The following is a 25,003-nucleotide window of genomic DNA, read 5'->3' on the forward strand; positions in this document are numbered from 1 at the left end:
AATTAAGAGTTTAGTCAAGTTTTGCATGATTTAGGATGTGTTCATCTCAGAATGTTATTCTAAATGAGTTATTTATTCTGGGGCGGACAGTTGACAGAAGACGTTGTCTCTTGTCATTGATAATGACAACATGAAGGGACGGTCACATTAATTGTATTATTTACGCATCTGCTTCTCATCCAGTGAATAAAGCGCATCACATGCGGTAAACAATCAACGTGGAGTTCTAAGTAGTCCATAAAACAATAAACCTTGACAAAGAACTTGAAGCGAGGTCTGCGCACACACCCACACAGCATAACGATGGCAGAGCAGTGGGGCAAAGGTCGGATACAAAAGCAGGCGGGGTGGGGGCACCACAGCTCCAGCGGCATTGAAACCACGTGGGTCCACTTTGTGCTGAATTAATGAACCCATAGAAATAGAGTGAGAGAAAACAGGTCGTAGGAAAGTTTTCCATTCGATTACTACAAAAGAAATAGTGATTGATCCCAGTTGTTACGGTTACAACGTCACGCCAATGGAACGCTGCAGGGATGGAAGTATTTTTGTCAAAACCTGGAAGTTAGCGTGGTCCCCCAACAAGCCCACAAGAGGCATCAACTTTACCATCCGACGCCAGGGAAAATGGCAAAAATCAAAAATAAGCAACGTACCTTTTCAGCGCTCGGTGTGACGTCCATCGGCCGGCGTTGCGATAGTTGTAAATTGGCCGGCAAAGGTTTGAAGTGTGTGTCCGGCAGGGTGCCCTGCGGGACTCCTACCAGTCATTGCCCAAACAGGTCGCGCGCCCCCCCCCCCCCCCCCAGCCTCCGCGTGAGCTTACTGTTACTGTGTTATCCCGCCGAGGGTCCTGAAATATGGCCAAAGCAGCCCCTGGAGACCCTCGCACAGAGCAAGGTCATTATTGACTGGCCCTCGGCTGCCTCGATAGATCATGCCGTGGGAGGGAGAACGGCCGCGACAGATTTCGTGTTTGCAGCACTGCCACGGGCTCCTGTGGCTGAGGTGCTGCGTTGCCACCCGAACGGCGCATTCGCCATTAAATTCAAACCATCGTTGGCGTTCTATCATCTGGTCCTGACATAATCGATGATGATTGCCTGACATAATGAGACATTTATCGCCAGCGGGCCCCGGCGTCTTGGAATAGCTTCTGCACACCTCGTGCGACACCATTTCGATTCCATTTGTGTGAAGAGATGAAGGAGGAAGCTCCCGGTCCACAAACCCGTTAAGAGCAATCTAATTTAATGTAATGTAAAGTCATGTCAGAGATTAGATGAATCCGCACATGAGTGAGAGTTTGAACAACCAAAATGCCTCGGTTTGTTGCGATTGCTCTCTCACCGGGAGGCTGAAACAAAGGAGCAACCTGTGAATAAAATGTTCATGTGCAAAGCTTCAGCGAGATCACTGACTGAAACACTGCAACCACTTTTAAAATACTCAGCTCCATTACAACCTTCATCTTATTAGATCTGATGATTGCTGCGGATTGATATAGTGTCCCTGTGTGCGCGCGTGCAAACAATGTCCCGTGATTAACGTCGCCATCAAGATAAGTGTTGCCGGGTGTCCACCGGCCCTCCGTCTCCGTTTCATTGCATTCAGTCACCTACAAAGCATTGCGGTGTGAGACAATAGCTCCAGTAATTACAGACACCAGCGGCGTGACAATGAGACGCACGCCGTCCTCACATCGGCCTCTGAAAGGAAGACGCAGTGGAGGCAAATCTGAGCAATTGTGTTTTTCTTTAAAGCAACATGTGAAGCAAAAAAAAAAACACATTTACACGTTTGCGTAATCTGACACGAACAGACGCTGTGAGCCGAGCGCCACCGTCGTCCCTTTGTGCGCTTGCACACAATAGCGGTTGTGTTTTTCTGTTCTCTCGAGGCAGAGGTGCGGCTTTTTATGATCTTATAAATGCACTCAAAGATTTATTGCCGCGTAAACGCAAAGAGCAAATGTTATTGAAGCTGAAGCGACGACGTTGACGGCCAGACTAAACCTCCTAGCATGACCTTTGACCTATATGCCATTGCTGGACTATTTCTGGAGTTTATGCTCCCTGCTGTGTGGGTTCTCCCCGCTGCATATTTTAATAAAATCATCTGTCGCTGTCGTCTCATTTTAAAAGTGCACAGGCAGCAGGCAGAGTACAGTTTATTGATAAAAAACAGAGCGCAGAGTTCAGAGGAGGGTCGAGCGAAGTGGATCGCCAGAGTTCATCAGCCGCTTATAAAACGCAAGTAACTAGATGACGTGACGCCACGTGCAGATGAAGTGCGTCGGGCCCCTCGATCGATGGATCATCAAGCCTCTCCAATTAAAGAGGTGGCTGAATCCTGGAGGCTGTTTGGTGGTAATGATAAAAAAAGTCCATTAAAGTTGTTAATTAAATTAATTAAATGATAAGCGTAAATTAAAACACAGGTCAAATGGATGAACTGTGGGGGTTTTGCATTAATATCTAGTGGTTGAAAGTGGCTGCAGCGGTGGAGGTGTTTGGGTGGAGGATGTATCTACAACTCTTCCTCCAAAAACTTTCCTCAAAGTGCTTAAAGGTAGTTGGGCGGAGTGTTGTTGAAGGCAGCTTACGGAGCCGCACATTTGTAAAGTAGACGGAGAGCTTTAGTTCTGCACTAATACACATTTACTACTGAGTATTATGTGGAACATAATATCAATTAAAAGGTGTCAATGTCACTCCAAACGTCTCCTCCTTGGTCATTTGGAGCGACTTTGTGTATCCTTTGACCTTTTGTTGACACTTTGTGGTCATTTGTGAGTCTATTTATGGTCATTCTGTGTTGTCGTGGTCACGCTTAACGCATTTTAGTCTTTTGGGTGTCTCTTGGTGGACATTTGACATCTCCCACTGGTTAATTAGCGTTACTTAGTGGACCCTTTCTTTTCCCTCCATGGTCATTTTGACCGTCTTTGTGTTTTGTCGTGTTGAAAAAGAAAATCCCACAGAAGATCCTGGTTTGTTAAAGCAACACCATATTTTATTTATTTTTCCGGTTTTATACACTATTTAGAAAATAAAACACATTGAATAAATACAAAGTTAGAAAGCGGCTGAATCCCGCCGTACTCTCACAGCGACAGGCGGTTGTTCTGGCGGAGCTCTCTCTCTCTCTCTCTCTCTAGCGGAGGGATTTGCGTTGCAGAATCCACCCTAAAGCAGACGTGGGCCACACACTGCAATGAAAACACTTAAGACTGGGCATGCAGATGCTGAAGAGGTTCCCATTTACAGACACAGAGAGAAAGGGGTTGGCACACTGATATGACGTCGAGAACACCTAGAAACACCCGGGAGAGGGGGAGAGGGGAGGGGGGGGGAATAAACATCTATATACACAGAAAATAAATAAAGAGAAATTAGGTCCAAGACAACTCTACTGTACACGTTTGTCCATCGGGTGTGACCGACTTCTTTCCTTTCTCACCCTCCCGCCCACGATAAAGTTCAAATATAGTACAGTACGACATGAGATGTTCACCAACAGCAGATTGCACCATTTACAGTGTCACAAACAAACACAAAATATACGCCGGTGGTGGGCGTCAACTGTAGCTCCCGTGCAGTGTTTGTAAGGCAGGAAACAGCTGAGCTCTTTGAACGCCGTCGCCGAGGTGTGTGACAGGTGGTCTCCCGTCCGCCCGCCTCGGCATCGGCGGTGTACAAAATGAACTTTACTCCCGCTACGCGTCCTCGGGTTCGGCAGACGTGAGGTGGCACAAATGAGTCGGGGTGGGGGGGGGGGGGGGGGGAGGTGGGAGGGGGGCTCGGGGTCGGAGCGCCGAGGGAAAGCAAAGAGTGGCGTGTTACGTGTTGTCCAGTGGGCTTTCTCCAATCAGTCATTTACGGCAGACAAATGTTTCACCCAGGCATGGCGAAGAGGACAACCAGGGCTGTGCACGTGGACTTAAGGTGGCAGGAGCACGGATCCCGGGTGCTGGATGGAGGATCCAGACCTCCTCCAGTAGCGAGGGATTGGTGCTATCTGACCTCCAGGCAGTCCAGGTACTCCTGGGCCAGGTCATAGCAGAAACGATACTGCTCCTACAACCAGCACAAATATTGACTGGGATCATTTTCCATATTAACACAAAAAAAATAAGAAAACATCCACAAACTGACATAATGAACTCAGGGCTTCACTCTCGCTTTTGAGTGTGTCTTCGTTGCAACATGCAAAAAGCCCCTAACTGGTAAATGGACTCCATTTCTAAAGCGCCTCTCTGTATGACCGTAAAACGCTTTTACAGTTCTCCTCTTTCAGCCATTCACACGCGCGTAGAGACACGTTGCATTGTGATTATCCAAAGCCTCCAAAGGCAAGGGCACGAAGTGTCTAGTGGTATAAATATTAATGTCTACTAAAAGCTCCGGTTTTCGCAGCTGTTTAAAGGAAATGCTCATGCCTTTTTATTATTTAAAGGAAGTTATACAGGACCTGGTTGTCACTGGTTGCAAATACTAACACAATACAAATACTCGTGAAAACAAGTTACGACAAAGCTGTGCCCCACCCCCCCTTCTTCTCCCGGCTTGTAATCACTACCTGGCTGTAGTTTCATAATTAGTAGATCCCAAATCTCATTGTTCAACTATAAAAGAATCTGTATCAATTTTCGCCCACTTACTTTCTTTTTTTCTGCGATACGCTCCTCTAAAATATTATTATCCTCCAAAACCCGTCACGCGCAATTTTACTCTGGATTTGTGTAGAATATGAGAAAGGTAGCATAAAGCAGTGCAAGGAACATTTGATTCATTCATGGAAGAAGGCTCCTGTGTTCCACTTCGCTGGAATCGCTGTCTGAGGAAGCAACACACCAGGATCAAATATGTTGCTGTGGAGAGAGACGAGGATCCCTGCTTGCTCACCATTGTCTCCACCATGTTTGGCTTGGAGTTGCGCAGCGTTTTGGCAGCGAAGAACACGTCCACCATGCTGTGGTGACGAATCATCTCCAGGATCATGGTGCTGGCGCAGAAGGTGCCGCTTCGACCGCCGCCGTTCCTGCTCCGGGTAGGACGAACAGAGACGCAAACACACACACAGAGGGGAGAGAGGCGTCGAGACATGAGACATCTAATAAAGATGTGGCAAAGCATCCCAGACAGCCTCTCGGAAGGGGACGGTACCGAGTGAAATGTCACAGTTTGACTGAGCACGGATCAAGCACGCTGTCAGAAAAAGGCCAACTGGCAGACTTTCAAGATGAATATCTGAGTAAAGCTCTCATTAAAATACAGAAGCGGGAACTTAATCAGATTTGAGACATCCAGCACGCAGGCTGACCTCCAGAGATCAAAAAAGGGCCGTGACGTGGAGATGAGAGGGAAGACGTAACGGAAGGCAGCTAATGTGAAAACGCCGCCACTTCAAACCGCGGTATACTTCACTAGTCTCATTCCCTCGAGCTAAAGAGGAAAGAAGGACCACATTCCGAATGGGCGCGGCGCGGCGGTGAAGGTCTACTCACAGGCAGTGGACGATGGTGCGTCCCTCTCCACACTCCATCTGCCAGTTGTGCACCTGAGCCAACAGGCTGAGGAAGGCTTTCTTGGAGTCGGGCACGTCGCGGTACGGGGACCAGCGCAGGAACTGGAAGTGACGCACCACAAGCTGGCCTTCTTGAATCTTCAGAGAGTTTTTGGGGAGAGATGAAGAAGGTTTTTTATTTTTTTCGATATATATATACATTATATATGCATTGAATCCACAGCATGCGCTCGACACATTACGAACTCATTCAAACATCCATCTGCTTTTCAGCCAGAGGGGTTTCTGTCAACACTCCTCGGACCTGCTTCTAAATGGCTGCCGTGACCAGCGTGCCATCAAAAGTATCAACGCTGCATTTTTAATGAATGAATGCTGAATTCTGGAGCCAAAGCAGGAATGCCTCCCTCCTGCATTGTTCCTACAGCCAGACTTTGTATCGGCTGGTCTTCTTTGTGTCTACCTCGTGTTGCATGCTGCTCAGTTTCTTGAGCCCGCGTGTGTGTGTCCTGTTGCACACCACATCCAAACAAAAGAACACCGTCACGCGGCACCGGTCAATACTCCACAGGGTACCCTTAATTTGGAGGAAGATAAGCACTGACAAAACCACTGGTGTTTGCAAGAAGCTATAATTCATCTCAACAACGGTGTCCTTTGTTACGCTTAATGCGCCCAGTTTGCGCGGTACGTTATTGCCTGGCAAACGGCGCATCTACGGGGACAAATTAGTAGAGTACCTTCTCGGGACAGAGCCTATCGGTGTCTCGCTCTGCGGCGCCTGTCTCCTCTGGATCCTGCAGAGAGCCGCGGGGGATCAGTTCCTGACACGGTGTCAAGGTATTTGAGCGGGTTGGGTAGGAGTGGGAAGAGGGGGCCGGGGCACTAACAGGGGGAGGGGTGTTTGGACGGACTGAAGGGTCAGGCGACGAGAGCCGAGTTTTTCCACTAAAAGGGAGCTTCACAAACAGGGACAACTAGCTGCATGAAGCATCTACAGGGGACTGATGAGCACCTGCTGAGGACAAAGGAGGCGAGCTGGAAGGGTTCCCACGGTGCAAAGTGGGAACGGGAGCTACGCTAAATCACTCAAGACAAGACATTTACACACGTTTACACACACGGACTCACAACCAGTATTCAGCAACAAAAAAAAAAAAAAAAACATACTGGAATTCTGCGTATGGTTAAAATACAGAAACGTCAGTATTTGTGAAGGGAGTAAAACCATGAGAGAGTCTGTCTGTTTGTTTCAGCATCACATAATTACCCGCAGAGGACCTAATCTGCTTATTAAACAAGTCTATTTGTGGCTAATAACATCGCATCACCATTCTGTTGATACAGTTGTTTTTATGAGAGAATGATTATTATGCTGCAAATCATTCCGACCGCTAGGAACAACAAACAGCAGCTGGGACCTACGTCTCCATTCTGAATCATTAAATATTAGTATCCGGCTTCATTAACCCCTTAAAACCCCTTCAGTGCCCTCTGCTGAGCTTCATCATTGAAAAAGAAAATGAAACATTTATACTGCATTTATGCCGCGAACTCGGTTAAACAGACACTTGGCCACTTGGAGTGACTCAGAGTTTATGCTTGTTTGTGTTGCCAAGACCGCAAAATTAAGGCAATTACATGCTTTCATTAAGTTAATTCAGGGTGGACAATGCGGAGAAAATAACCAGCTTTCATGAGGAAAAGTAGACGGTTCAGCCTTTCACAGCAAAGTACCGTCATCAAGAGCTCAGCGGAGTTCAGTCAAGAAAATACTGCAAATGTTCGACTGAAAACAAAGTATTATATTACAGCAGTACTGAGAAATTCTAAAAGTACCACATCGATGTACTTGATCGTGAAGACTGTCACGCTTTTCCCTTTTACCGCTTTTTACAATTAAAACTTGTCAAAGTTTCACTTTGATTTAAGTGTAAAAAGCCAAAATGTATTGCAAGACTAAGCACATTGTATTTAGCACTAGTTTGTTCACAGCATTCTTTCAGTAATGTTGGGAAATATTGTCGACAACTTAAATTTCTAATATCTAATACTTGAGATTCTAATTAAAAGGCTGACATGAAAAAAGAATTTTCCGCATGGCTGCCTCTATGTTTACCGTTAGCATGTCAGCTGTTTTTTGGCAGCAATGAGATGGAAATTCTCGAAAAAAAATATAATGGAGTGAAATTATCAGTTGCCACCCTGAAAAAAATAAAATAAAAACATTCCCACCACAATCAAGTTGACACATTAATTATTGTCTAAAGTGCACGTTCCACTAAACGTGTTTGCACCGCTTACAAATTCAGGTTCCCAAAATGTTTATTAGCCGGTTTCCAATTGACCAGGAACAATGAAATGACCAATGACCACGAGAGTCGTCTCTGCACCTACCCGAGTGATGTTCTGAACCCGGAAGAGACGGATGATGATGTCGTCGTCGGCCGTCCTGGAGAGCAGCTCCACCGTCATTGGCCCGAACTGCTGCAACCCCGGCTCGGGCCAATATTGCAGGCAAGGCTGAGGGGACGAGACGAGTGGAGAGGAGACGAGTAGAGGACGTGAGGAAACGGGTTATTAGCACGCTTGCTCCGGGCGGTATGAATCATTATGTCAGCAGTCGGTGACGTTGAGGCCCGGTAACAAGACACCGGAGTATTGACAGCAGAGACAATTAGCCTAAATGACAATGATTATCCACAAATAGCAACCGTAAATTAAATGAGCAAAAAAACAACCCCCACCCGTCGCCAGGGACAATCCTCCGTATGAGCCGCGTCCACGTAGCGTGCATTATTCATGACTCAAAATCATTACCATTAGCACATTATAAATTAATGGAGAAGGAGACCTTGGTTACACCCGGGAGAGATAAACAGGAAGTTAGCCCGAGAGGTTGGCGCGCGCCAACGCCAAGGTCTCCACCCCCCCCATAGTGGAGGAAAAAAACACACAGGGGGGCCGTGTTGACACGCTGACAAGTTCTGCAGAGACTTTGGGGTGTACGGGACCCCTGGAGGAGGAAGTGATAATGGCATTTCACAATGACATGAGGGTATTAACAGGTGACATTGGGCAGGTGGGGGGGATAAATATTTATACATCCAGACAGGAGACAGGCAGCTCCAGCTCAGGAGGGCAGACTGAGTGTGTGTGTGTGTGTGTGTGTGTGTGTGTGTGTGTGTGTGTGTGCGTCGGGGGGCTGAACTGTTAATCCACTGGCAGCGGGAGACAGAAAGGGACAAAAGGAAAAGAGTGACAGAGGAAGAGGGACAGGTTGCGGCTGACAGGCCCGTCGGAAACGTTGAGCGGAAATCCGACATGACGCGCCGACGGAGCGTGCGATAGCGAGACGGCAGAACAAACCCACGCGCGGGCAAACGTGCGGCGGGACGATAAGGACGCGCCCCGCGTGCCGTGACAGCTGGTGTGAATTAAATGGACGGCGCCGGGCGCCCGGATCGAAAGCACCAGTCGAGGGGGGCCCGGCGCCTCCCGTCTTATCTGACGGGTGGCACGTCGTCGCGCCCCGGGAGACGGTGATACTAGAAGTCACGCGCGACAATGAGATTGTACCGTTGATAATAAGTAGTCAGAAAAAACGTTACGTTTATAGTCCGATTTCCTCGATGGGCGGCGTAGAGATGTCGAGGATGCATCAATGTTATTGGATGGTAACATCGATGAAACATTTGTACCAGACGTCTCAATTGCAGCTCCTACCTGATCTGCCTCAGTCGTGACCTTTGACATGGCCTTTCGCAGCATTTCTTTGGTCTGAGATTAATTAACTACGCATTTCAGCTAGAGAGTCAGATGGGGTCCAAAGAACTCCTGACTAACTGAGACCTACTGACGGGTCAGTGTTCTATAAATGTACAATGATACCAAATTTGTATTAAGCACTCAATCGGCTTACCAACAAGTGGGGAAAAAAATCCAATAGAAGCAGAAATTATGCTACTTGGACACTGGAAATAATACAGTTTTAAGCGCTGAGAAATCGCAACTGTCTGTCAAAAACTATTCAGCAAGTTTGACCCCAACTTGATTAACTGGTGAGAAGTGCATATTAAATAATCCCGACTGCAATTATTGCATTAGGTCCATTTCAAGTGACGTGTGGAATTAATCAAATTCAGTGTTCTTGAGTCGAATCTATTATGACTTTCTTAAATCACTTACGATAATGTTCATAAAGCACAAAGACTGCAGAAGAAAAACACATCGCAGCCTTCGTGCCTCGTCTGTCCGTCTGTCCTTCTACCTTAAATTCATTATTGCGTCATGCTCCTGTGTCTTAATGGAAGAGTAAGGTGTCATTTCACATTGGATGACTCGGATCGGCCAACTTTTAACCAATGAAAGACATTAAACATGAGGTCAACTAGGCCAATCAATCAATAATCATGATTTATTGTCTACCAGAAATCATAAGAACGGACTGTTAATTAACTAAACATGAATTTATTTAATTTAATGATTACGATCCAGTGACTAATGATTATTATTTCACTATTTGCTGCTCATTTCGCGTCAGGCGGAGGTGATGTTGAGCGTTCCAGCAGAGATGTACAGGTGTTCATCTTGTATTCCTCAGGCAGGTGTATTGCTCTTTGCAGGAGGGACTACCGTTAAGTGGGAAGGACTTTGGAGACCGGCTGACAGCTTTTTTTGGGGGGGTTTTGGCTTTTTGTCTCTCTACCTCTGCTGTGGTTTTCAGCTTACTGTCTGCCTGACAGTGTTTTGAACTGGAGGAAAATCGTCTCTGACATTCTAGACTCCTACACGGAGTACACTTCCCAGAAGATAAGCTGCTCTGGTGGCAGAAGTTAAACACCACTAAGCCGAATGAAGGGAGAATAAACCAAAGGGGCTTAAAATATAAGATTTCCCTATGATAATGTTCTTGAAAACAAACACTGATTCATGTCAATTTTTGGGCCTCAAAATACACCAGAAAATGTTCATAACTCTCCTCTAATATTACACTGTGATGACTAATCTTTTTTTTTTATATTGCTGTTAGTTAAACAGCACTAATCAAATTCAAATGCAGCTGCAAAGCAGTCGCTGTCACACATAGGGGTCAATAAAGTGACTCATTGCTAGATTACAAGTGACGGGCCGAGTAAGCAGGTGAAACGTTCCAGAGCCGCCATTTTCCTCTCACCCAGGCAGAGTTGGACTGGTTCAGCTGGTTCAGCATCACCACCGAGGTGCAGCCGTAGTCGTACAGCAGCCTCCAGAAGTCGGTGGTGGTGCCGGGCAGCGGGTGCGGCGTCACGACGAAGGCGGCCGGCCGCAGGAAGCTGTCGGCCAGCGCGGCGTTGATGTAGTTGCTGCTTTCCCCCTCGGTGGTGACGAGGAAGGCCAGGGAGCGGTCCGGAGGCAGGACGTCCATGCTGCGGTTCTTCTCGCGGTTCCTCGGCATCAGGGAGATGCTGCACTCCTCCACGTCCAGGTGAGGGGTCACCGAGTTCAGGGTCTTGACGGAGGAGGAGGAGGAGGAGGAAGAAAAGAGAGTGTGAGGGGAAGATAATTAAAGAGGCGGGCGTGTGCGTTCGACAATGTGTTGGGATTCTAGATGCGGAGATAATGATGAACGGCTGAAAATAAAGATTGCGATAAGAGGAGAGAGACGTAGCGGAAGAGAAAAGGGATCAAAGGGAGACGGAACGGAGGCAAAGGAAATATTCAGCACGGCTGTCAATACTTGACAAGCACAACTATCTCCAATCATCTCCGGGAAACTTTAAAACACATTCATTATCAACTAAAATCCCCAAAAGGCTTAATGGATAAAAAGACATTTCACCCGATCTCATGCATTATGAATAAGAATATGAGCAACGGAAGAGGGAATGAACTGATTATCTGGCTTGCTTCGCATTGTGAATGGCTTAGTAGAACATTGCAGCTTATAACCAGAATCTTTCATCTGAACTACAGGTCCCAATTACAAGAGGCTCTTATTGCACAACTCATATGAGCAGCACTCACAGGGGGTCATTTGGAAAAGGAAAAGTCTGATTATTCTGGCTAAAGGTCACTCATCAATAACACCATTAGAACTGGTTTTAACTGAACAAGGAGAGACCAGAACATAAACGACATATGCACTTTATTAGCTGCAATCCAAAACCTTTTCGCTGAGCAATACGTTTTCATGTATAATGTATACTGATTAGAAAACTCTCATGCTGACTTCATTCCTTTTTTACAACCTGTGCATATTTCTCACAAAAGGCCTTCATTGCAAAACAAACTTTGTTTAGAAGGACAAATACAAAAGCTATTGAGAAGAAGAAGAAGACATATAGAGAATTGGAAAATAGCCACAATAAGGCTTCTATAACACATTCAGAGGGACGTCTGGGACATTTCATACTTTGTCTCTTTTTAAAGGGCTGCAGAGTGATTTGTCAAATTTAAATGGCAAAATGAGTAGTGCACATTTGAGTCTGAACTCTATTACTCTATTCCCAGTAAAGCGCCCAGATCTGAGCCTTTAGATTGAGCGAAGACAATCCCAACGTGATGCGTGTTACCTGGAACTCCTCCCTGAGCTGCGACGTGTTGCTCTGAGAGTCGACCTTCAACATCTCCTTATAGGTGAGGACAAACTCGTTGACCGGGACAGACGTCTCTCCACAAAGGCAGGCCTCCAGAATGGCGTCATGGATGAAGACGTACTGCTCCTGAGGGACGGACGGCGCGGGTGGGGGAGGGACATTTACAAACGTACAGAGCCACACAAACCACCCAAATACTCCTGCTGTTTGCCCACTTGTGGACAACGACGCAGAACTTAATTACTGCTGTGAATGTTGACTAATAGTCGCCGTGCCCACTGGTTGGCGTCGGTCCAATGCAGAAACGTGCCTGGAAGTGGTGTAAAAAGCGGTGAAAACACACAGCCCACACACACAACAGTTAAATATCATCCTGGGCCTCGCAATTAACGCGGAAACTAGGACGTTTGTTTTGACATCCAACCAAGCAAAGCAATGAAAACCGTCTCTGTTCCAGCGTTTTTAATGTTGTCCGTAATTATAAAAAAGCAAAAATGTATTCAGCCGGGAGACAAGCTCTAGCTGAAAGGTGAAAAGATTCAACTAAAAGAGTGATTATCACCATTAGTTTGATATTTATTGTGTTCCCGATGTCATTAAAGAAATGTTTCAAAAATGTTTGCCAACTTTAAATAGTGCAGTTAAATAGTGGTTTAAATGAATAACTTTGTTCTGGTTTTGTTTGTACAAAGATGGAGTGGATCCTGAATAGAACGAGCGTTCTAAACAAGTCAAGCGTGTTTAAACAATTAATGAACTCGTACTCGTCTTTAAGAACCAGGCAAAACCGACACGCCGCTTTAAGTACTCTTGCCGTTAATTCGTTTCATTTTTTTTAAGTCCAATTTATGAAGTTAGATTGAGGATAACGCTTCAGAGGCCTGAAGAAGCATCCCCTTGCAAACATTTACAATAAATAATAAGCACTGGCGATGGGAAAGCGTGGGCTACCAGCAGCTCCGTGGGGTGAAGACCAACAGCGTGCAGCCCCTTCCATCGCCTCGCCGCCCTCCCACTCACCTCCGTCTGGATCATGTTGATGCGCCGGGAGCACAGAGTCTTGACGCAGTTGTAGATGTCCACCACTCCTTCACACTCGGCCATATCCAGCATGACGTCCAGCACGATGTAGCAGCCGGTCCTGCCCGCCCCCATGCTGGTGCAGAGGAGAGAGGAGTTTATGTTTTTAAACTAACAAAAACCAAGAGCCGTGAGACCGAGAGAGGTGACGTCTGATTGGCATCTGGCATCGTCTGGAATAAAATCCCCCCCCCCACCCCCCCTCCCGCCTGCAGAGACGTCAAATCCCGCTGACGCAGCGATATTAAACTGTAAATCAACACACTGTAACTCGTGTGACTGAATGAGTGCAACCTGCGCTGCAGAGGGGCATCTGCTAAGACACCGTATGCTCCTCGAACAAGCAAATACACGTGTTATTTTTGCACATTTCCGTTGTTTTACCAGTACAAGTGGATGCTTATACCGTACAGAGGAGTAAAAATCAAAAGGCTGAGCTCATTCTCGACTGTCAACAATCCAAACTGCCTACGTCTCTGCGGCTTTGTTGCCGGTTACGTTTGAAACACATCATGTCTTTTCTTTCTCCTTTTTTTTTTTTTTTTCCTATGCGTTCCTTTCACTTTTGTGCTCTCCACCTACACGTTTACTCCGCCAACAGGGTGGAGGTTATTTTGGAAAAATTGTAGATAAACACAAGCTGAAGGAAGGAATAACCAAAGAAAAACCCAGTGTGTCAACAAAGAGATGTATTATAGACCTGCTAGAGCGGTTGTGTGATTACGGTTGTGTGCAAAGAGTTACCTGCAGTGGACCACCACCGGCCCTCCGTCGGGGGGGGTCGAGGCCTTGACCCGGCGCAGGAAAGACAGCAGTCCGGTAGCGTGGTACGGCACCCCGTGCTCAGGCCAAGAGGTGAAGTGGAACTGGCACACCTCGTGTTTGGCAGGGTAACCTCTCTGTGGTAAACAAGATGGGGCCAATGAAGAGAGACGCTCGCAGCGTATTTAGAGAGAGTTCACACATAGAAACCTATTAAACGAACCCAAGAGAGCGAGGACGACTCACCCTTTCCATGGCGAAGGTGCGCACGGTGTACTCCGCCAGCGTCTCCGTCTTCAGCAGCGTTATCTTGATGTCGCCGTAGAGCTCCGTGTCGTCCGGCCAATACTTGCAGCACTTCATCTGGATAGACAACAAAAGGCCAAAGCTCAGGGAGCTTCGCCGTCACGTTTGCCCGAGAGCAAACATTTACGCCGCTGGACGCTCTAATGCTGTTGTGACCTGTTGCTAAACATTTGGAGTCCCAAAGTTGTTCCAATCATCTAACATCTTAGATAAGAGTTTGTTGAGCTGGTTTCTGGAGACATTTTCCCCTCTTGGAGATCGAAATTACTGTTGACGATGGGGTTATTTTCTTCACTCCGTCCCTGACCAGCAGTGGAAAGTGGCTATTTCATACTCCACGAGTGTGTTTGGTCTCGCTGACATTTTCTTCTACTGGTTTGTTTGGTCTCCACATCAGGCTCTGGACACATTTTCTGGTTATTTTTCTCACTTACAAAGCCTGGAGAAGGTGTGTTCAAGCAACCATATAACGCTAATGGCAAAAAATATTATGACAGTAAACATAGACATGAATATTTAATAGAACGCTGGCCAACAATTTCCATCATAGGCATCAAGGCTTTGACCTTGCGCCGCCACCAAAGCCAAAGATGATCATTCACGACCCGGACAGCAGCGAGCGTTTTCCCTCCGCAGCGCGCAGCGCAGCAGCTCTCCTGATGTATATTGAGCCCCAGGACCACGTTCCCACCTCCATCCATCTTCACGGGTGGCTGGAGAGGTCACAGGACAAAGGGAAGGGAAACTCACCCTGCCCACTTCCACCAGCTTGGTGATCATGACAATACTGAAGCAGTTCTCCTGCCAAACCATCCGCCAGAAGTCATAGATCATCTCCTGCTTGGGGCCTGTGGAGGAGGAGGAGATATACAGCGGAGGTGTAGGTATAGAAGTGGGAGGTGGGGGGGGGGGGGAGGAGGATAAAGAGGGCAGAGGGATGAGCCATAAGTCAGAAGAAAATAGCAGCAATAACCATCAGAGTAGAGGCGCCTTGTATTCCGCGGCGGGAAGGAGAGTAACAATGTGTCATTCATGAACTATTGCCCGCGCTGCGTTCTCCTAATACCACGGAGAAATGCCATTTCGATACACCCACAAATCCTCAGCTCATGTGCAAACAAGCGCCTGTGTAGCCTTTGCTAGGCACCGGTGGAAAAACACAAATCACAGCCCCCCCCCCCCCGAGAAGATGGCACTTTCATTGATTTAATTACCCTCTTGCGTTGATAATATCAACAGGTCCTCCCTCATACCACCTCCTCTGCCAAACACACTGCACCTTTTTTTTTTTTTTTCGTGTACAAGATGTCTATTTATTTCACCCACGCACAATATTATCTGTTCCCTTGTGCCTGAGCTGGATGACTGCACCTTATAATCCTCCCTGTCGGCTGGTAGAAGAGTATATCCCATCTCCGTATATAGTATATATAGGTATATTTATACATATATGTATTTAATAATGTGTTTCCTGTTTAAGAAAGGGGCCGGCCCTTTGAAAGAAAAACGAGGGCGATCGAATGAACCATCCATCAATCATTTTTCTTACCAAAAGGGGGGGGATCGAGAAAAGAGGAAAGCCTTTAGTGTTGATTCTGTTCTCCTCTCTCAAAGAATAAATACGGCCCGGTTCTCATATAACTGAGCCGGTAAAATGTCACCGGGCATTTTTCATAGGTCATTTCTGACTGAAGAAACAGCCATATTCTTGAAAGCAAACTCTGTAGGAAACAGGTTTCCAGTAGAGATGTTTCCAGTGTATCATGAGCGATCCGATCGAATGTTTAGGTGCAAGTTAAGACATAATTGGGAAAGAGTTGTCTCCAATCTGACTGGAATTCAAATAATTATCCTTGATTTTTTTTTTTTTTCATTTTTTAAGTCCTGCAGAGGATCTTCGTCTCCACGTAAACAAACAAGACGTTTACAGTCCTGCTTTCTTGTGTCCAGTTGCCTTAACAAGATCAATCAACAGGTGTAAACTTGGCTAGATGCTTGTGAAGAAGGAAGAAGCAGGAAAAACAACTTTACTTGCCGGTTAAAAAAAGGAAAGTAGGCAAGTGAAAGAAGACGGCCTTTACTGTATTTGGCGCTAATTGAGGCTGCGTTCGTTGATTGGGATGGAAACAGGCGGGCGGCGTCTCTAACCGCTGTTATATTCACGCCGCCCTCGCTTGTCAGCGATCGCCGTGTCCCTTTCCGCGCGTATTAGCGATTTCAGAAGGTCGTTTTTCAGCGGCAGCCGCTGCAGAGGCCCACTAATGCATCGCCCGGGGGGGGGGGGAGTCAGCTGAGAGGCAGACCACGTGTGACCGGCAAATCTGTAACACACACACGCCACTTTTGCACTCGGGCTTCTTCAGAGCGAGCTCGGCATTTCTCCTCCCCGTTCGCCTCCCCCTACGTCTCCCCCCCCCCCCCCCCCCTCCCCCCACCCCGCCTCATCTGTGGACATAATAGAGACTCGGCCCAAAGCACCTGCTGCCTTAAGGCTCATCTAGCGTGCAACAAATCAAGCTCGACCCGCGCCGACCGTAGTGTGAGGGGCAAGCGACGGCGTGTACTGTGTGTGTGTGTGTGTGTGTGTGTGTGTGTGTGTGTGTGTGTGTGTGTGTGTGTGTGTGTGTGTGTGTGTGAGAGAACAAGTGAATGTAATGAACTGCAGTGATTGTGGTATCTGTAGCTCACTGCTCTTTTCAGGGACGTCCTCCGAACCAAAGAAATTATTATACTAACCTTCTGTGTTCCACTCGTATGCACAACAAAATGCCTTTTGTTCATTGAATATTATTCTGTTGGTTATATTTTGTCATTTATTTTCACAATAGAATGAAATTGAACATTTAATTTGAACCGTTCAGTGTTTTTTTTTCACCGCTAACTAGTAGATGTAAAAACTGTGAGAGTTTTTATCGGTTTTATAGGTTTCTATCAGTTGTTTTTTCAAATCAGAATAAAATAATTTTCTAATTAATGAATAAAATACAATAATGAAACATTTTTGCAGACTTTTGTTAGTGTCTTGGTCCAATTTAATTTGATACTCCTAGAAGAGTGCATCTCTTGTACGCAGAAAGACAAAATGTGAAAGAGAGAGGGATATATTTTCTGAGGTTACTTCTGTGAAGCGCGAGAACTGAGACCAAAGTGAAAGATGGAAAGGAATCAGAGGGGGATTACGAAGCGAAAAGCATATTCGCTGAATAAATAGGATCAGAGCTGGGAAAAGAATAAAAAGAATGTCTCGCTCTCTTTGTCTCTCTTTCCATCTGCATCTCTCCGTCTCTCTGCCTGCATGTGCCGCTTGGGGAATACAGCTTACGTAGTGCGTCACAGTGACATCGGAGAGATTGTGCGGCGTGCACGCAGATGGTGAGGAGAAAGGGACGCAGGATGGCAGAACTTCACAGGGAAAGCGACGCTCAATAGTGTTTTTAGTGCAGACTGACTGACAGTTACGCGGGAGGAGGAAAGCGATGCTTCATGGTGGAAAATCCGGGTTTGTGAGCATGTGGCAAACACAGGCTCCCTGTTGCGGTTCACACCATCCATAATTCAGTCAAGTCATTTTAATATTGTCAACCGTGGCAGCAGCGCGGCGCATAGCCAACAAACACACACATTACCACTTGGACGCTTGCTGGGTCTCTTACACTCACCTTGTGTGGCGATGAAGTGATTTGATCGCTGGTAACCCTGCGTGAGAGAGATTGGGGGGGGGAGAAGAGAAAGAGATGTGGGAGAGTTAATAATTACGAGAGCCAAAGATGAAGTGAGGCACAGGGACCTCCTGACTTTCATTTCACCCGACGCATTCATTCTCTTTCTCCATTTCCAGCTACATCTCTTATTCAACTCAGCGCTGGGTTTGATGTCAGCACTCCACTATAAAAATCTGCCCTGCTTTTGTGTGACGGTTTCACACTGCCGTGCCCTCAGATGCTTTCCACTGTCTTCGGCTCAGAGAGGGGGAAAGAGATGTAAGATCGGCATTAATTCACGTTCTCTCTTCTTTTTTTTGTGAGCTAGGTCATTACCTCATGCGGTCTGGTGTGCGGTGCATTGCACGATTGACAAGTGAGGGATCTGTGGCTCTGGGAGTAATTCTGCCTCAGTGACACTGACTGAACGGTCTCGTCTCCGCTCAGCTTTGGCATTAGAGCTTTTACGATGCGGTGTGCGCGGTGTGGAAGGCTATTAGTGAGGCCTTGGCCGTACACCGGGGGCAAACGCCGCGGGGCTGAATGCACAGCAGCCGAGCAAGACAGACCGCGAGAATTAAGATCAGCGTCCCTCTCAACAATCACGGGCAAAGTGATTTATAGGATTTTAAGTGTTTTTATGGGATCAACTTTTGTAGAAATACTGTTCAAAAAGCTCCAAAACACACAAACCCCACCCCACAACAAAAAAAACAACAACAACACAGGCACTGATGTAAACATTATTCAGCCGGGCAGGCACACAAATTACATTCCATAACTGTCATGCCACAGAGGGAGGTTGAGATGGATGGTCATCACTATGAAGGAGTGCAGCGACCCGCATTCCCGTGAGCTTCCGCTGCAGAGTTTCCCCCGAGCCTTCCACTTTTATGTCCGTCACCTTGGTAACCACCTCGCAGAATAGCATTAAGCAGTTGAATTGACAATGCATCGAAGATAATATAATAAAAAACAAAAGATGGAGAGTCATTCGAGAAGTGGAAAGCTTATCCGTGCCGTCATGACAACATGATAAAGCAATTATTTGACATATTTGACTCACTAGAAGCTGTGAATGCTGACCTTGGTGTGTGCAAGTAAATTTAAACAAGTGGTCATGTGGTTCGTACTTCTCAGAATCCCTAGTAGAATCTTGCCAAAACGCAAATGTCCTAGAGATCCTTCCTGAGGGAATTGGATGACAATAAAGCGATGACCCAGATTCTTTGTTGTTGGTATTTTTTTTTTTTTTTTAAATGAGCATGTTGGCTCATTCCATGCAACATGCTCATTTAAAAAAAAAAACCCTTACATCCCACCTTCCGAAGTGAAATAAGACAGTGGGTGGATGAAAAGCATCTTAAACACAAGTTCAGCCTATGGATGCAAGTGTTATTGCAAACGATAGTGAATGTTCTTTTTTAATCCACAGTTGCATTTCAGAAAAAGCCAAATTATCGCTGCTGTAGCTTAATATCCTTGTTGCCGAAAATTACAAGAATTCATTTCCCGCGGAGTTATTTGTGTGAGAGCAATTACCATCCTAATCATAAGCCGCAACAAAATGTTTAGATCCACTTGATGTAGTTATTGCAGCAGATTTTTTTTAATTAACTTTCACTTTTTATATTTTCACACCAGTTAGTGCTGTTTTGTTCCATTATTTTCATCTATGGTTTAACTTGCTGTCACTTTTAAAACATGTTAACAGAGTTAACTTTTAGGCCACAGCCGTGTATTTGAACAAAAAACAATGTCCCTCATTCATTTAGACAGGAGATACTATTGCTCACTGACAGTTAACTAAGGCTTTGAGGGTTTGATCCTCATCTCTGCCGGTTCGTTTAACAGTCGATCCAGACACTAATATTTAAAGTCTAAAATGGGTTTGAGAATCTTTAACTTGCGATGAAACAATCTAACCGGCTTCCTGGCACTTGATAATCTTCATAGCTCGTTAACTGGAAGCTAATAAGATAACGTATTGACCGGCAATTAACAACCCTTATAACTTACTAACTAAAACAAGAAACTTAACCGAATAACTGGCTAACTGGAAAAGAAGGAGCCAATACGCTAACCGGGAGTTAACAAGCTGTCTAACCTTCAAAATAGGAGCTAACACCCTCTCTGAAATGCTACCTGGAGCTAGCTTCTACTAGCGTCTGTGACCGGCCTGCGCTGCCACTTTGTCAATCGCACAGCTGCAGCTCTAATGAAAGGTCATCTTCCTTTATCTCATTGGTTAACTTTGTCCGCCGCAAAGCCTCAGGTAGCCCCGACAATTCCACACCAAGTCAACAGACATCCGCTGAGACATTTTGCAGAAGGACTGCGATGGATCTCGCTGTGCCGCTTCTCGACACTCTCGCCTGAGATTTGACCGGGCCTACGCTCCTCTGTGCAATGCCAACAAGTATTTTATAAGACAGCCGGATGGAAAGCGAGAAGCCCGGGTGAGCGTCTGAGGACACTGCTGCAGTCAGTTTGGAGAAAAAAAAATTATCTCGGGGGGGGAAAAGGGATGACGGAAAAGCTCAGAAGTTCAAAAGGGAAAATGGAAGGAAGGTCTGCGGTTGGAGGGGAGCCATGGAGGGTCTGGCAGGGACGGCGTGAAAAGCAAGATGGGATGGAAGGAGAAGAGAAGCAAGATACTTACTTCCCTGTTTATCCGAATCTAAGAGATGCCAAAAAGGTTGAAAAGCAAGAGGCGGAAAACAGAGGGAGAGAAAGAAAGAGAGAGAAAGAGAAAAAAGACAGAAAATAGGAAAGGAAACAAGAGGTAGTTATTCTGATTAAAGACCAGGAAAAGAGGGAAATGGTTATAGAGCAGCTTGCTTTGAGGACCCGTGAAGAGAAAAATGTTCAGAAGACCAAAGTTGCCATGTTCTACATTGATAAAAAGACAAAGCTGTCGTATGATCCATATTATCCATATTATCTGAACCTGCTGGCCTCAGGTTGTATTCTACTGGGGTTGCCAAATTGTCGGATTAAATTAGAAATACTTCTTGGTTGATTTACAAAGCAAATTGTCAGGTTTAAATATTTAGAGTCATAACGGGAGGCAGGTGATGTGATCATAAGATATATGGACACACCGGTTTATCTTTTTATCCCTTTTTTGTGATTTTGTTTGTAATTTATTTTGGGAGGTGATCCTCAGAATTTGTTAATCGCCTTGGTGTTAAAAAACGTTTGAGAATCCCTGTTTTAAACCACTTTATTTGGAGATAAAACCAAAAGTGACATCACCCAAAATATGACTTATTGAACGGAAGATAGACAGTGGTGATAGAGATTAGGTCTGTAAAATGTGATGGATGTTTACAGTTATGGTAAAAATTGCAGTGTTCAGTGCGAGAGGAAATTAATTTGTTGAACAAGAAAGACACTTAGTGCAAAGCGTATGAGTTTCAAGCCAAAGTTGAATTAGTCTGCCACCCAAAGAAACTAGGCTTTTATACTTTTATTTCCCGAGCTCCTTCCCAACTTTATCTCATCACAAACTGATTACTGTTGATTCCAACAACAACAAAAAGCCTGACAGGCATCACCGCCTTTGCACCAGAGCCAGTAAAGACTGACTGACAGTGGTTGTTAACTACAATGAGGGCCGAAACGTTCAAGAACTAATGATGATAGTGTCCCGTGTGTGCTGCACTTGTCATATAAATGTCACGTCTTGCCGCCACAGAAAAATCATGTTAAACTGCAGGTGAATGAGAGGAAAAAGTGCTGGAACTCGTTCAGCGTAACCTTATTTTTTCTTTGTCACAAAGCGATGTTCCATTTATTCCAACCCCGGGAGCCTCCCATGAATACTTGGGAATCATTTCGCTGCAGCGCCAGGGGGGCCTTGGCACAGGTAGGCGGCGCTGCACACAGCTAATGACGCGAAGGTCCTCGGGGCGTTCGTCCAAACGGAGCCCTCGAGGTGACTAAAGGCGAGCTTGTGACGCGCCGCTTTAACCAGTGGCGCCCACATACGGCGATGTCAGGCCTCCGCCACTGATACGCGCCCCCCTTTACATTTCCCTTTTGTTCGGCAAACTGGAGAGCAAACCAACTCGCCCTGCGATGAGTGTCGGCTGCAGTAGACGAAGAGGAAAGAAAAGGCACTTGAGTGCTTCCACGTCCTTCGGGCCGCTTTGTCCATCTAATGCAGAGCTGCCGAGATCCGGAAGGAGTTCACGCTGCTGCGGCTGGAACTGAACCCGGGGGCTCCCGGAGACACTCGCTCGCTCGAGCTGAACTGCAGGTGAGCTCAAAAGACCTGAGAGTGGATGAAAGGCTCAGCCGCGCGATGCCGGAGTCCAACTCCGTTGCAATGTTGCCTTACGGAAGCATTTGGGTGATTCACGGGGCCCGCCGCTCCGAGCTTATGGGCTCTTGCGAAAAAAAACTTTCCCGTGAAGCCCGCATGTCCTGTTACGCATTGGTATCTTTCTATATGTTGTGGGTGGGAGTTACTCAGACGCGGAGACGTCTTCTGTTCAAGCACTGGGGGTCAACAACACCAGAGGAAGAGCCCGAGCTCTTCAGGCGCAGCTGCGGAATCGGCAAAGACGGGGACGGGGACGGGGGGGGGAGTAGGAGGCGAAGGAAGAAACAAGTAGTGCGGGTGACTCACGTCTATGTAGTTTGCATTGACGTAATCGGAGCTGGGGTCGGCCAGCAGAGAGTGGAGCTTTACTCGATGTCGATCGTCTGAAATGAATAAGAGAATATTTGCCTTTTATTATTACAAAAGCAGATCTCGGGTTATGGAATGAAATGAAGGTCGTGCTGCGGAGGTAGAGGGACATGCAATAAAGGTGGGCTGCGTGGCACGTGTCTCGGTGGTGTTAACGGGCCTATAGGAGGCGGTGTAGTTAAATGGGGGATTTACTTTACAGTGTAAGCATGCACAGCTAGAAATGTCAGCGACGCGCGGCCACGTTGAGACTGATTCACAGTTACAAACGGCGATTCTTTCCCGGGCCGCCTCGGGGTACTCACGGTTCAGCAGGCTATCGTGCCTTCCTTTGGTCTTGTCCTTCTTTTTTGTGACGTCCCAGCCATCAAAGAAGCTCTGCAAAGTTAGAGATCAGTTAAAGTTGAACAAAAGCACTTTCGCAAACTCTTTAAACTCACAGTCAAAACGACTTTGCTAAATGCACTCCAACGCGTTACCCCGAGGTTGTCTGGGGGACTCTGGAGTTATAGCCTCTTGCCAAGTCATCAACCGACATCTGCCACAACATAGCGGGGAGAGGCTGAGCCCGAGAGACAACGCGCGGCACTGAGGGATGGCGCCGGCCCTGAGGAGGAGTAGGAGGAGGAGGAGGAGGAGTCCCTCCCCCCTGCAGTCATTCTCCTCCTACGCACGGAGCCAGGCTCGCGGCCTGAAGACGCCGCTTTGAAAACCGCTGGGTTTGCGACAGCCGTTCGCGACGCACCGATCTATCGAATGCGACGCAAACAGATGAACAAATTCTGCACGCTAGAGAGGAGTTAGAATATAGACTTGGATGGATCGCGACCCCCCCACCCCCCCGCACCCGGGCGAGGGACCACCTGGGAAGAGCAGAGCCAGCTGACCAGCATCCGTCTCTGGCTCCAGTGCAGCTGATCTCTGCTCTCCATAGTGTTCATTAGTTGTATTCAACATGCTCAACACGGAAATATTAAACTCTGTAACATTCATAATTAATGAACGGGGTTATTATTTATTAACGACACAGCCAATCGGCTTCACCCAGTGTGCATGGGTTGGCAAAATTTAGCAGACCACCCCAACGGCCCCCCCAACCAATTATTGTTAAAATGATATGATATAGCCAACTCTTTGTAGTTGCATGGAAGTCTGCAACATATATTCATCCAACCAAACCACTTAAAAGAAAGAGATAACACAGAAACCGTGCATGTGAAAAGGCCCAGACTGTTTAAACCTTGTTTATGATCCACAGGAGTCATTTAATGGTTTGTTTACATGTTCATCATGTGGAACTTTGTACAGCTGAGTTTATTTCAACAGAAATAAATCCCGCATCCTGTTTTTAAGTATGTTTCGCTTGCTGAAATTGCAGCATAGAGATTAGTTTAAGGTCATTCAGGAACAGGTTTAGCAGCAATAATCCTTTTCCCTTGTTGCTCGAGTTCTTTAAAGCCACACCAATCCACCATTGAGCTGCAGAACAGGGTATAAAACATCTTTTACATAAAATTAAGTTTCATGGCTACTTTGTTGCTGCAATGTGTTAATGAAGCTTTTATCATCTAATCTGAGGGTTCCTTCAGAAAATGCTGTCAGGTTGAATTTACATCTTCATGATCAAACTCCATGTTGTAACTGGCCCAACGGCTGTCTGTTTGGGCTCTGCATCACGTCACTGTGTCACAGTGTGGAGGAGAAGCTGCAGTTCCGGGTGAAAACAAGATGACGGATTCCTCCTTATGAGGACTGCATCAGTCACGGGGAAATGAGATGTTTTCTGCAAATGTGTTTACTCACCGGCTTTGGTTACAAATGTTGGCTTCCGTGCACAACACCTACAGTACCCTGCCCACCCCGCACACATGGCCTGACTCATAGACAACCCCCCCCCCACACACACACACATAATGCCTTGCAACATGCATGATCAATGGCAGCAGGCCAACCCTGTGGGAAATAAGGGTTATGAAGTCTGACAGCAGTGTGCACGCTGATCCCCCTCATCTTGTTTATTTCTCCAGGCGATGGAGAGCCAGAACGACGAGTGAAAGAGTGACCCATATATTGATTTTGTTGAGGGGGAAATTCGTGGGGCCCTGAGGGACCTTAATCAATCAAAAAAGTGCATCTGGCTTCCCGCAGGTGGATGGGGGGGGAAAAAAAGACTTACCACCAGTCCTTAATGTGGAGGACATCATATTAAAGTAAAAATAAAGGAGTAACTTCAAAAAGCGCGATAAGTCCGCACAGCACCACGATGTTCTGCATTCAAGAAATGAAAGTGTGTTTGACTGCATGCTCGCGCCTTTCAACAATTCCATTTTATCCCTGTTAAATTCTAC

At 46.5% G+C, this 25,003-nt stretch overlaps 1 protein-coding gene across 10 annotated transcripts in view; it reads right to left on the bottom strand.

Annotated features, from left to right (window-relative positions):
- Window positions 1–2,993: 2,993 nt before the first annotated feature.
- ptprua (protein tyrosine phosphatase receptor type Ua) overlaps window positions 2,994–25,003 on the bottom strand; it is a 123,702-nt gene continuing 101,692 nt past the window's right edge. For 4 of the 10 annotated variants that reach the window (XM_078080891.1, XM_040188723.2, XM_078080888.1 and 1 more), the window contains 14 exons: window positions 22,961–23,033; window positions 22,593–22,669; window positions 20,619–20,636; window positions 17,915–17,951; window positions 15,006–15,103; window positions 14,196–14,312; window positions 13,932–14,086; window positions 13,128–13,263; window positions 12,084–12,233; window positions 10,706–11,020; window positions 7,927–8,052; window positions 5,510–5,667; window positions 4,908–5,043; window positions 2,994–4,079 (listed from right to left, as the gene is read on the bottom strand). In XM_078080891.1, coding sequence (XP_077937017.1) covers window positions 4,017–4,079; window positions 4,908–5,043; window positions 5,510–5,667; window positions 7,927–8,052; window positions 10,706–11,020; window positions 12,084–12,233; window positions 13,128–13,263; window positions 13,932–14,086; window positions 14,196–14,312; window positions 15,006–15,103; window positions 17,915–17,951; window positions 20,619–20,636; window positions 22,593–22,669; window positions 22,961–23,033 — 1,659 coding nt within the window. In that variant the 3' untranslated portion in view covers window positions 2,994–4,016. Of the gene's footprint in view, window positions 4,080–4,907; window positions 5,044–5,509; window positions 5,668–7,926; window positions 8,053–10,705; window positions 11,021–12,083; window positions 12,234–13,127; window positions 13,264–13,931; window positions 14,087–14,195; window positions 14,313–15,005; window positions 15,104–17,914; window positions 17,952–20,618; window positions 20,637–22,592; window positions 22,670–22,960; window positions 23,034–23,134; window positions 23,328–25,003 lie in introns of those variants that run through there. The other 6 variants (XM_078080892.1, XM_078080889.1, XM_078080890.1 and 3 more) reach the window with 3 other exon arrangements.

The sequence above is a fragment of the Gasterosteus aculeatus genome, chromosome 10, assembly GCF_964276395.1.
Source record: "Gasterosteus aculeatus chromosome 10, fGasAcu3.hap1.1, whole genome shotgun sequence".
Classification (NCBI taxonomy): Eukaryota; Metazoa; Chordata; class Actinopteri; order Perciformes; family Gasterosteidae; genus Gasterosteus; species Gasterosteus aculeatus.